The following is a 12448-nucleotide window of genomic DNA, read 5'->3' on the forward strand; positions in this document are numbered from 1 at the left end:
TCCTTATAGGACCTGCCCTGCTGCCCCTGATCATGCGAGTGGCCTCCTCTGGATCCTCTCCATGCTGTCGACATCCCTCTTGAAGTGCGGCGCCCAGAACTGGACACAGGACTCCAGCTGCGGCCTGACCAGTGCCGCATAGAGGGGGAGGATCCCTCCCTGGACCTGCTCGAGATGCATCTGTGGATGCATGACAAGGTGCGGTTGGCCTTCTTGACTGCATCCCCACACTGCTGGCCCATGTTCATCTTGGAGTCAATGATGACTCCAAGATCCTTTTCTGCCTTTGTACTGACAAGAAGGGAATCTTTCCTTTGAGGAGTCCTCTTATGTCTGACATGCTGCTGGTGCTGACACTCAGGGTACACACTTTGCAGTCACAGCACAGCATGGTCTTTTCTTCCATATCAGCCTTGTGTTCTCCATTTCATGGCTTCAAATTCCTCTAGCATCTTTGCTGCACTTTTAAAGCTTCAGTGCCTCTGTCTGCCCTTTTTAAAGTATGTTCTACCAAGAGAGGCCAGGATTGATTCAGGATGCAAGACTTGTCATAAACACCCCATGTAGCTTGTAAAATCTGTGAACAGGCCGCACCGAGCTGTCACTAGCTTGTGCTGTGTTGGATTGGGTGAGACTGCCATGAGAAGGAAACAACGGTCACCGGGAAGTGGGTGTGTTCCTCAAATGAGCGGGAGGAGCTGCTTCCACAGCGCTCTGGGGAAGCATGCCAGAACTGATGCCATGAATGTTCAGCTTTCTTGTAAATGTAGAGACCCCTGTGTTAAGTAAAAGAAAAGTGGAAGCAGCTTTTTATGACAAGATTCTGGTGTTGGGGTGGTTCCATGGGCTATTTATGCTTTACCTTCTTGGCCTACCATGCCAGCCTCTTTCAGTCGAATGTCGGCTTTACCATTCCCTCCTGTTTGCTCTAAATGAAATGGCCTGTGGTTCTTCACCTTGCTAGAAAACTGCTCCACTGGTTACCATTCAGTGCAGCAGTGCAAATGTTTCTGTTTATGCGCTGATCCACAATGCAACCTCACTGTTACACCTCTGGATTACACTGTAGAAACTAGCTTCGGACCCTCGCTGTAAAGGGATGCCACTGTCCAGCTTCCTCCTGAAACCCATGCAGAGAATAACCCGCTACCCCCTGCTCATCAAGAATGTGAGTAGTGACATCCTGAGTCTTCTGCTTCAAAGTACAGAGAAAGCCTTGTCCATAACAAGGATCTTCTCTCTAAGTGGAGTATGCACGACACTGGGCTCACTTGTGCTTTATCTCTACTTCTCACCCAGATTCTGGAGAACACCCCCGAAAATCATCCTGATCACAGCAACCTGAAACTGGCCCTGGAGCGTGCTGAGGAGCTGTGCTCTCAAGTGAATGAAGGGGTGCGTGAGAAAGAGAACTCCGACAGACTGGAGTGGATACAGTCGCACGTGCAGTGTGAAGGACTTGCTGAGGTAATGGTGGCTCGGTGGGGAGGACAGTGGGTGGGTGCGTAGAGCTGGTCCTTACAGCCTTTGGAACATCATTTACTCAGAGGCCAGAAGAATATAGGGGTTAGTGCTTTACCACCTAGGATCTGTTCCCCAAGTGCCACCCCTAGTAGTCCCAAAGGGAGGTGCTTCTCATCCAGTCAGGCAGATCTCTTGCATCTGACTGGTTTCATATGTCTGCATGCGGGGAAACTGCTGACATTTTAAATGAGTTCCATTAAGCTCCTGAGCTAACACTCACTTAACAGTGAACAGAAACACTGGTATGTTCAAAGTTTTGCTCATGCTGGCTGCAGGCTGAGGCGAGTGTTGCTATGAGGTTTTTCTTCACATCACACCATAAGGGTGCAGGACCAGATCTCAGTGGTAAATAGGAAGTAGGCACCTAAATCCCTTTGGAGATCTAGAGATTGCTTTTAAGCCGACTTTCTGGAGCACAGAATGACAGTTTCCAGGAAACACACTGGCTAGTAACTCAGTCAAACGTATCTGTGGCTTTCCAGCCTTAAACCAATGGTTTCCATTCAGGAAAGGTTGAAACTGCTCCAAATTAAAGACGTCTGACCTTCATTCAGCCTTGCTAGATGTGACATTAGCCATTGGTGGAAATGCACAGGACTCTTGCAAGCATTAAGCATGGGAGTAGTATTAACTAGTTGCTGTGAAGACAAAGTGGGAACTAATGCACATAATTCCTCAGTGCTGCTGCCACTTAACTTACTGTGTCTGTCCCTCTTAGCAACCGATTTTCAACTCCCTCACAAACTGCCTGGGCCCACGAAAGCTCCTGCACAGCGGCAAACTGTACAAGGCAAAGAGCAGCAAGGAGCTCTATGGCTTCCTCTTCAACGACTTCCTCCTTCTAACCTACATGGTCAAGCAGTTTGTTTCCTCGGGGTCGGATAAACTCTTCAGCCCCAAATCCAACTCTCAGTTCAAAATGTACAAGATGGTGAGTGAATTACAAGGCAGTCAATAGTGTTTGAAACGTGGGACCTGATCTCTCGGTAGAAACTGTAGTCGTTATCCAGCACGGACCATCACTTATCTTTTATGCCCGAGCTGTGTTGTCAGCGGGCCGCAGAACTTCATTCATGTAATGTGAGCACAGTGAAGAGAACAGCCCCTCCTCCCCCTTGCTACTTCTGTTGGTGAAGTCCTCCTTCCCCTCCATGTTGAAAGGACAGCAATACCAATAGTTACTAGGTGGTGCTCAGTGGTCAAGATAGGCCTTCAAGGAGGCTCCTGATTTCACTGTGACAATCCTAAAAAATCTCACCTGATTTTGAAGAGAATGAGACTTGCCTAAATACTGACTTGGAAACCTAACTTGAAATCCCTCCTCTTGAAATCATTGGCCTCTGTGGCCAGCCACCACATGCTGGACCAGTCAGTGATCACAGGGAGGGAGGGAGGGAAGCAGTGTCTCCATTTTGGAGGGGAACCTAAAAGGGTAAGGGCTCTATATATTAAGCTCCACATGACTCCACACTGATGCTTGGCGCACACAATTTTGCCACTTTCATAAGTCTGTTTTCATAGACAGCCAGTGTAGGTTTTTATTCCTCTACCTTACAAATTCTTTATCCTAGAAAGATTTTCTCAAGGCTTTAAATAGTGACCTCACTGTTTATCTTGTGTGCGGTGAAGCACTGTTGTTTTCTTCTGGGAGAAGCAGTGTGTTTAAACATCATAGTTTGGGTTGGGCTTACCCTGGTGACATCATTGTGGTGAGATTTACTTTTCCCGCCTTTCTTTCAGCCTGTTTTCCTTAACGAAGTCCTTGTGAAATTGCCAACTGACCCTTCCAGCGATGAACCTGTTTTCCACATATCCCACATCGACAGAGTTTACACACTAAAAACAGACAACATTAATGAGAGGTAAGTCCAGGAAATGGTGCTCTAAGGGCACAGACAGAAGAACAACTCCCTGTTGCAACTCATAGCACTTTGCAGTAAGCGCTATGAGTTGTAACAGTCCCCTGGACCCAACAGAGGTCTGCTCTTGGGTCCAGGAGCTGGGGATTCCAGCTGCTTGCTGCAAGCCTGCAGCCGGTCTCCGTAGCCGTGCCACTCCTAGCCCAGAAACTGTTTTCAGAATGAGAGGGAAAGGGAGCAGAGGGAGCTTGTTCTTGGGGTTTCCCAGCTGGCGCTGGAGGGTGGGGCAGCTGGGGAACCCCAAGAATAAGATGGCACCTGCTGAAAAACCCCCAGACCAAACTCCCTCTGCTCCCTTTCTGCCCTCTCATTCTGAAAACAGTGACAGTGTGGGAGCTCCACAGACACAGGTTACAGAACGCACTCCGTTTTGGAGCGTGTTCATCTGAACCCTTCTGCAGTGGGGGTTCAGATTTTTGTGGGATCAGGCCCTTTTAAAGTAGTCTGCAGCGGTGCACTTGTGTTTGGTCACAACTGTAAATTGCTTTCTGGGGCAAGATCGAGGGAAAATTTGTCACTTCTGCCTGTGCTCTAAGAGTGCACTTTTAGGGCCTAACTGCTGGAAGGAAATCGTTCAGAATGGACAGTCCAGTGGGACTGTGCATCTCCTCAGGGCAACAGAGCGATTAGATTAGTCTTGTGCTGGAATGTGACTGTACCTGTGGAACTGGCTTCAGACCCAAGGGTCCATTCCACTGACTGGAACTGACATTGGATCTAACCTGCAGGGAGTGTTTGTGTTGGGCCTGGCACAGACGTGGATCTGTCTAGAGCTAGATGGATTTGTCTGTAAAGAGCAGAATTTCATTCTGTCCTGAAACCGTACAATAGAGTTGTTAATAATTTTCTCAGCTGTCAGGGCTCTGAGTCTGATTGTCCTTGTTAAACTGGTGTAAATCAGGATTGAGTCATTTGAAAACTATGTTCCACTAAACATGCTTCCCTCCATAAGTGGAACTGGAACTGTTTAACTATTCCTCTGCTGCTGCTATCTATGAGACAAGGATTTCTTAGGATGATCTCTTTTATTGGACCAATTGCATAGCTTCGGTAGAGTTAGACAAGCTTTCAAATGCAAGATGCTTTTCTTCAGGTCTCTGGCATCAGGTCTGTTATCTATAGCAGCCATTGACAAAGTATGTCTCATCACCTCTATTTCTGGCCCACGTGGGGGATGACAATTGAGAGGGAGCCCAAGGCATGAGTTATGTAAGGACTCAGACAAGAAGATCACAGTGGTTCCTTCTGGCTTTCTCATCTGACTCTGTGACCCTCATACAGTTACTTCACTGGCTCAGATCTGCATGCATCTCGTAGGCTCCATGATGGAATTTCTTAGATTTTTCAGTTTGATAATTTTAAAAGCATAGGGAAGCACACGGAAAGTATTATTAAAAGAACATCACTGAAGCAAAATCAAAGATACTCAGAAGCTTAAAAGTGCCATCCTGAAAGGTGTTTGTGCCTCAAGCCTTCATTTCCCAAAATGTTGTGTGAACCCCTTGATGATGCAGCCTGTAATGACATAAGGTGCAGACAGATGTAACACTTAGACCATTTCAAATGTGGTTTAAGTCTTATATGTCTAGACCAGTTTTGAACGGTTTAAACTTCCTGGAATGTTTCAAAGGCATACCTGGACAAGCAAGAGTTATTTTGAACTAGTCCTCTGTGATCCATTTCAGTCTTATGTGCAGACACTGAGTTTTCTGTCTGGTCAGTCCTCCAGCCATCCCACACTGCCTTGCTCCTCACCTCTTCCCCACCCTCCCCAACCCCCACAGGGCAACTGGCTGCTCTGGCACACCGCCAGAACTCTACTGTCCAAACATTTACTGCCTGCGCTGACCATGTTTCAGCCAATCTGGGTCATCCTCCCGTCAGGGAGTTCTGGGGAAACTCGGAGGACTCGCCAGGCAAGGCATTCTGGGGTGAGTGTTCACTGCCACCTCCTGGGGATGGTTCAGCAGCATTGCAGTGCCTAAAAGGTGGCTTTTCTACTTCAAATGTGTGCGGGACAGCTGTGAGCCAGCTCCCAGTCAGTGACAGTCGTAGAACAGGTTGTTGTGTCTGTCTGTGCCCATTGAGTGCCTGTTTTGTGTGGAGACCCGGATGGGACCTGCTTTAGGATGCATCAGGCTTGTGTGGTGAAGGAGATTGCTGTAGGAGGTGTTCTTTCTATGGATCTGAATTTACTGACCCTGGATCCCTTCCAGGTCTGTGTTCCAATGTCTGTAGGACGCAGCCCATTTGTTGCAGAATTCAGCAAGTGTGTAATGAATGATGAACAGGATTACAGGATGGTCCCGTGGTTACGGTAGTTTAATGCTGCCGTGAAGAACAGGCTTCCAGCTCTGCCCTTACTGGAGAGTTCATATGTGATGGTGGGCATGTCACCTCAGTCACTTTCCCCACAGAGTGACCAACTGCATGTTTCTTATTTTCTCAGTCCCACACACAAGATCCTGCAGGATGATTTGCAGAAGTGCTGCACACACTCATCTGCTCCTGACAAAACTGGGAGCTGAGCTTTGAACACAGAAAGGGTGATATGATGCAGAGGATCCTGAAAAATCAGATCCCAAATGTCTCAAATTGGGCACAGAAACATTTTGCTGTAATTTCTGTGCATCAGCTCCCTGTACGCCTAAGGTACTACCCCTGCAGACTCCTTTGGGGGTTGTGAAGATAGATTACTTAATGCTTTTGAAGCAAGTAGATACCAGAGTAAGAAGTACTGTAGAAAACCCAGGGAAAGGCATCTTTCTGTCTTCAGGGCAAGATTTAATCATGCACCAGTTATATTAGAGTAGTGCAGGTAACCCTGATTCTGGCATTGCCTAACTTTTCTTCTAACCTCATGATGTAGTTAGTAGGGGTGTGTGAGACCCATGTACAGACCACCCACATATGCCAGCCTTCTTTTTAGTGTGTGTCCTATTCCCAATTCCTCCCATCTGATCACACCAACGTGTTGCAAAACATAGTCATCCTCCGAGGAGCAAGCAGATTTAAATAGACAGACTCTTTCTACACAAATGCAATGAACAGTGTATAAATAAAATGTTTTTCTCCATGAAATGGTTTGAAACGTTCTCAGGCTGCGTGAAGTTCACCCCACCTAGCCCTGATTCAGCTACATGCCAGGGGCAGGGCAGGCATGCAAGTCAACGGGGTCGGGGGGTTGGGAGACTGTTGCCTCATGAATGGGGCAAGTAGATCATTACTTGAATCTTTTCCTGTGGTAGGAAAAGGTGGTAGGCATCCCCCTACTCCAAAGACTGCCCCCCCACCATTTTCACCCAGCTCCCAATGGCGTCTACTGGGGAGCGATCAGCCCTACAGAAGGGGAGAAAGGCCCCTACAGAAGTGATTCACAGAGAAGCCAGAGCCTTGTGGGATTGGATGTCAGTGAGGAGATGAGGATGGGAGCCTAATGGTTAAGGAGCCCTAAGGGTAACTCAGAAAGAAGGGACCAAGACATGTGAGTCTTGCATTAGAAAGACAGGTTGGTTAAGTGGCATTGAACTAACCGCAAGTTTTGTGGCTCCAAAGTAACTCTGCACGGCTTAATTTTTGCAGGACCGCCTGGGTCCAGAAAATCAAAGCTGCATCGGAGCATTACATCGAGACAGAGAAAAAGAAGCGGGAGAAGGCTTATCAAGGTACAGTGTGGCACATGCAGAGCTCTGTTGCCTGCAGGCATGTCACAGCCTTTTCTTGAGGATATGGCAGTAAGCCATAGAGTGAGAATGGTGTTTGAGCAGAAGGCCCTCTCCTGGCTGAGCCAGGCTCGGCTTGAGGCAAGTCAGGGCTGTTGTGTGGCCCCTACACACCTTCTGACTACACTGCCTGGTCCACATTGGACAAATGAACTTACGATAATTACTGGCTTTAGTTTTAGACTCAAACCCATTTTATTAATTCAGATGTCTCCTTTTCCAGCCCGCTCCCAGAAGACCTCTGGAATAGGACGCTTGATGGTGCACGTGATTGAAGCAACAGAACTAAAAGCCTGTAAACCCAATGGTAATGACCTAGGGATGGATCCTCCCCCCCACCACCACCACTCCCCATTTAGAGAGGAGAGCTAAGAATTCAAGGAGTCAGGGGCCAGTGCAGATTTCAATTGCTGCCTCTGAATGAATTAGCCTTTAGGTGGCTCTCAAAGGTGCAGTGAGGGGAACATCTCTGCACTGCTCCACAGAGTTGTTGTATGACCCAGGCTTTCTGTATGGCAAGTAGCTGTTCAAGCTGGGAAAGGCTTTTGTCCTGAGGTGGCAGCTGGTATAAAGCCGGGATCTGGGGAAGGAACTCTGGTTCGGAGAGTCAGCTGAAGAACGAAAGGGGGTGAGCAGAGGTCTGGCATTCCCGTTTCCTAGCGCTTCATTGCGAGATCTGTGCAGGGGAAAGCATTTCACTGCTTGTTCTTTATTCAGGGAAGAGCAATCCGTATTGTGAGATCAGCATGGGGTCTCAAAGCTATACCACTCGGACACTGCAGGACACTTTGAACCCCAAATGGAACTTTAACTGCCAGTTCTTCATTAAGGATCTGTACCAGGATGTCCTGTGCATCACCATGTTTGACAGGGATCAGTTCTCACCTGATGGTAAGTCTGGACCTTTATTTTGGGACGTGAGAGCTTCTCGAAGTCTGTGAATGTTTGCTGGGCTGGCCCTTGGAAACATATTTATAAGCTAAGCATACAGGATTTGGAAATTGCAATGTGGGACTTCCCAATACCAAGTTGTGGCTGTTCAAAGTAAAACCGTGTTGTCAACATGTACCAGCACCAGCATGTAAATGAAGTGGCCAGAATGAAGCCTGTGTCCTGACTGAAGAGAACTGTAAATGGTCCAGTAGGTATTATTATTTAGGATCATTATTTTTCACAGAGGAAATGGAATATATAAACCTAATTACAAGTGCCTGAACTAAAGTTAACTAAATCCTGGGTCAGGCTCTATGGTTGACTTGAGTTTTGAACAAATCATTTTTCTGCCCATCCTTGTCTAAGATAAAGGTAATAGTTTTCACTTGACAGGGACTTCAGTGGAATGGAAGTGGTGTTTGTAAAGCACATTATGATCCTGACCTGTTCAGGAGTAGAGCAAAGAGTCTAAATCAGCCTCATGTGCATTAGGGAGTTCAGCTTCAAGGGTGCTGACCTCACATCTACCACATTTATTCTTTGCTGTGTGCTCACTTCCTGAGACCGCTGCAGCTGACACATTTAAGCCTTACACTGTAAAATGGTATTGGGAACAACTGTTTCCTCCACTGTGAGACACAGTCACAGCTATGGAGCACCAAGAAAACTGCCTTTGGCATCCAAAGCACTGCAGAGACCTGCTCATGATGACACTCCAGAGCCTTTTCCATTCCAACTCTATTAGGAATCCCTTTCTCATTACATACAGGACTATTGAGCCATTCTGATCTCATGCCTGACAAACCTTGTTCTGTTTTTCTAACCAAAGCTGGATTGTTTAATGCTGCTGCTTGATTGTTTATACTTGTTCAACAGATTTTTTGGGTCGCACTGAAATTCCAGTGGCAAAAATCAGAACAGAACAGGACAGCAAGGGACCTTCAACAAAACACTTGCTGCTGCATGAGGTCCCAACTGGGGAAGTCTGGGTCCGCTTTGACCTGCAGCTCTTTGACCAGAAGACACTCCTTTAAAGAAACGTGTTTCATCATAGAAAGGGCAAGTGAAGCCGACAGCTCGGCAGTCAGTCTGAACACGTTTTACAAACTATTCTTCATCCCAGGCTGACTACTGACCAAGAGTTCTTGCTGCACAGTCATTCCTCCTCGTTTCCTCTTGTATGGGATTTCTTTGCTGCATTCTAAGTTGCTGGGGATCTATGCAAACACAGGTGTTACTGTACAGAAGATATTTTAGCCAGTGCCTTTTTATTGACTAATATTGAAATCTGTGTTGTTATACAGATGCCAGTGCTTCCATTTTCAGGGCCATATGGAGTATTAAGTAGGCATTTGGCATCACAACATATGTCTAGCATGTCACCACTTAGTCTAACGTAAAGACTGAGGAATGTTTTAGTGGAAAGCTAGAATCATTCCATCGGAAAAGTGATATCCACTGGAATCTGCCCATCTCAGGATGTTAGTTTTAGAGTTTGAATGCTGAAGCCTTAGCACTTGAGGAGCCTCAAAAATACTGTATAGTCTTTAAGAAGAAATCAAGTGCAGTACTTTACTTGACTCAGTTCTGCACTGAATAGGAAACTGCAACTTGATTTTTCTTCCTGGTCAGTTTTGTTAATTGTTCTCTGCTGAGACAATGGGGTTAAAAGAGGAAACTAGAAAAAAAAAGATTTATTTTAAATACTGTGACCTGCGGTAATGCAGACAAAATATTTTTCAAGTTTTAGCTTTCCTAAGTATAAATTATTTGTGTAAATGGCCTCAGTTCTGCAGGTCTCAGTAGGCTGCACCTGTAAGCTTGTCATTGCCAATGTGTAAAATATTAATGTAAAGAGAGTAAAATATTAATGTAATTTGTCTACAGATGTTTACTGATACATATTGATTTTTAAAGTCTATTTTATTGTACAGGCGAATGTGAAATAATGGGGAGTAAAATTACAGGGACTGAATTGAAAGTGAGTCTGTTAAGCTGTTAGTTGTGTCTGCTGTGGGAACTGCTTGCGGATTGGAATCAGGTAGAAAGGAAACCTCTTGCAAGCAAAATCTTCATCCTAGCACCAACACCAGGAAAAGTAGATAGGGTTTACTTCTAATGTGTTTGATAAATCTGAACCATTTTACTGTTACCATCATTTGTCTTGCTGACATGAAGCCCTGCATGCAGTTCCAAATGAGAAGCGCACTGGTCTCCATCCCATGGGTGCTGAGATACCTAGTGACATCCAAAAGAATATCAAGCCTGTTGTGCTTCCTTGACAGGGTTTGAGTCAGCCCCTTGGTTACTTTTGACAGCTTTCTGTGGTTCAGTATTTCTAATCCTGAATAAACAAAGGTGAATCTTAGTGCTGTGGAAAGGCAGTGTCTATTCAACTGACTGAAAACACATTTCACACACCTTAAGATGGCAGCACTTTGTGAGAGACAAGCAAGTGTGCGGTTGCCTAACCTCTCTCCTTCTGACCTTGCTGCATCCCAAACACACATGGGGCAGGATCCCAGTCACTATTGTAAAGTATAGACCGTGTTTAACTTCCGGGATACTAGGAGAAGTTAATAGTGCAGGGGCTGTTAGCACTGGTCGTCCAGAACTACGTTCTCCACACCTCAGTGCTTCCAGCTGTCAAGGTGTTAAATCGGTCCCTAAGCTCAAATCCCTCTCTCCTTGTGCACTTCATACATCTCAAACAAATCTTCATACATCTTGAAGCTGCCATGATGATATGAACTTAACTTTCTGCTGCATCAAACAGAAGTCTGTTTTCACCTAGGATGTTTTAATAGAGAAGTAAATATTGGACCAAACATTGCTAGAGAATAAGTGCCTGAAGAAGGTATGCCTCCCACAGCAGATTCATCTTCCCCACTTCTAGGTCACTGCACAAGCAGCTGTGTGGAGTGGGACTGTTCTGCCTCAAGGCTGTATAGATTCCAGCTCAGGGGCCTGCATGTTTTCACTTCACTTCTTGATCCCTGCAGAAACTCATGCCTGGCTCCGTGACTATGGCTTGTCTTGAGTTCGACATTCAGACTCTGGCAGAATGTTTTTCCTGCCCTCCTCCCTTTCTGAGTAATGAGGCAGCCCCAGGTATTAGTGAAGATCAGGTACAAAACTGGAGGATGGGGCTTTGTTTGTCATTTCCGTCTTATAATTCTGACATTTTTCAAAGCAGCTCTTACGCAGCATTGAAACAAGCTCTAGTGTCCGAGTACTTTCCACTGTGTCTAGAGAATAGCATTTCTACACAAACACCTACAGTTTTATCTCTGTCCCGCTGAGTGTTGACTGCCCAGCCACAGCATCCTGCACTTCTTCTCCGTACTGCTGTGCAGTCAGCACTTGAGAAAGGCATCCTTTGGAAGCTCACTTTATTGTGGTTTGCCCAACTGTCCCCATTGTCACTTGCTTGGGCAGAAGGTCCAGCATGTATGTCCCAAACCTGACCTTCTGGTGGATATGCATCCCCTCTTTCCGAAGGATGGGAAGGCAAGCAGTGTCGGACCAGGCTTTGAAGTCCAGGGTGCCTTTGTTTTGGTTTCTGGTCATTCTTCTCCTTTAACAGAAGTAAATCAGATGGGAGAGAGATGTTGAGTCTCTTGTATACAGCCCAGCCATGCCTTACCAGACCGGGTCATTCAGGCAAGCGTCTGTCTTCTTCACGAGAAAACAGCTTTGCTAAGACACATATTCTCTTACTCTTTGAGAGCACTAGGGCCTTGGCTCTATGACAGCCAGGGGGTCAGACCCATGGGGTGAGCAGCACAGGGCTGCTCCAGCTGGCCTCCTCGTCAAGAGACAAGGGAGCACTAGCAGTAGCTAAAGAGCCACGACAGCTTCCCAACACCCCCCACATAACAGGGCTGTAGGGACAAAGCAGGATGAAGGAGTCAGAGCAGCAAACGCAGTCCAAATGAAGGAAAAAAAAACAGAGAATGGAGAGCAAGCAGAGCACAAGACAACCAGGCCAGCTAAGGTACAGGCAGAAGCCTGTGTGCCAACCTCTGCCAAAGGAGCCACCCCAGAGAAGCTACGGGAGGCAGGCGGGTTCTGCAGCTCTATGCAAGAAAGACTCCAAGTACCTCTTCCCTCTGTGCTGATGGTGCACACAGGGCAGGGGCTTCCTTAAGAGCTCTAATGAACAGGCAAGGACAGGGATCCACAGTCCCAGCATAAAAGGACTCAGATGCCTTTTGTTTTCCGTCAGCTGGAAACCAGCAATAGTAACAAGACCCCCCATTTCTGAGCTTCTTTCAGTCACCCTGTGCTTATTACTGGGGTGATGGTTTCAGGTGGGGGTCAAGGGGACTCTACATAACATGCTAGGCT

At 46.6% G+C, this 12448-nt stretch overlaps 2 protein-coding genes across 14 annotated transcripts in view; one reads left to right on the forward strand and one right to left on the reverse strand.

The window, feature by feature from the left end:
* ITSN2 (intersectin 2) overlaps positions 1-9151 on the forward strand; it is a 123475-nt gene extending 114324 nt beyond the window's left edge. For all 5 annotated transcript variants that reach the window (XM_019537307.1, XM_019537306.1, XM_019537310.1 and 2 more), the window contains 8 exons: positions 1070-1168; positions 1300-1467; positions 2243-2455; positions 3265-3386; positions 7026-7108; positions 7389-7472; positions 7883-8056; positions 8975-9151. In XM_019537307.1, the coding sequence (XP_019392852.1) occupies positions 1070-1168; positions 1300-1467; positions 2243-2455; positions 3265-3386; positions 7026-7108; positions 7389-7472; positions 7883-8056; positions 8975-9132 (1101 nt within the window). In that variant the 3' untranslated portion in view covers positions 9133-9151. The remainder of the gene's footprint in view (positions 1-1069; positions 1169-1299; positions 1468-2242; positions 2456-3264; positions 3387-7025; positions 7109-7388; positions 7473-7882; positions 8057-8974) is intronic.
* Positions 1-12448, reverse strand: part of FAM228B (family with sequence similarity 228 member B) — a 40199-nt gene that overhangs the window by 7230 nt on the left and 20521 nt on the right. For 5 of the 9 annotated variants that reach the window (XM_019537318.1, XM_019537313.1, XM_019537316.1 and 2 more), the window contains 2 exons: positions 11572-11675; positions 9176-9317 (listed from right to left, as the gene is read on the reverse strand). The exons of 1 other annotated variant lie outside the window; for it this stretch is intronic. In XM_019537318.1, the coding sequence (XP_019392863.1) occupies positions 9199-9317; positions 11572-11675 (223 nt within the window). In that variant the 3' untranslated portion in view covers positions 9176-9198. Of the gene's footprint in view, positions 1-9175; positions 9318-9980; positions 11676-12448 lie in introns of those variants that run through there. 3 more of the 9 variants (XM_019537317.1, XM_019537315.1, XM_019537314.1) reach the window with 3 other exon arrangements.

The sequence above is a fragment of the Crocodylus porosus genome, unplaced genomic scaffold (assembly GCF_001723895.1).
Source record: "Crocodylus porosus isolate Cpor-Errol unplaced genomic scaffold, CroPor_comp1, whole genome shotgun sequence".
NCBI classification, from domain to species: Eukaryota; Metazoa; Chordata; order Crocodylia; family Crocodylidae; genus Crocodylus; species Crocodylus porosus.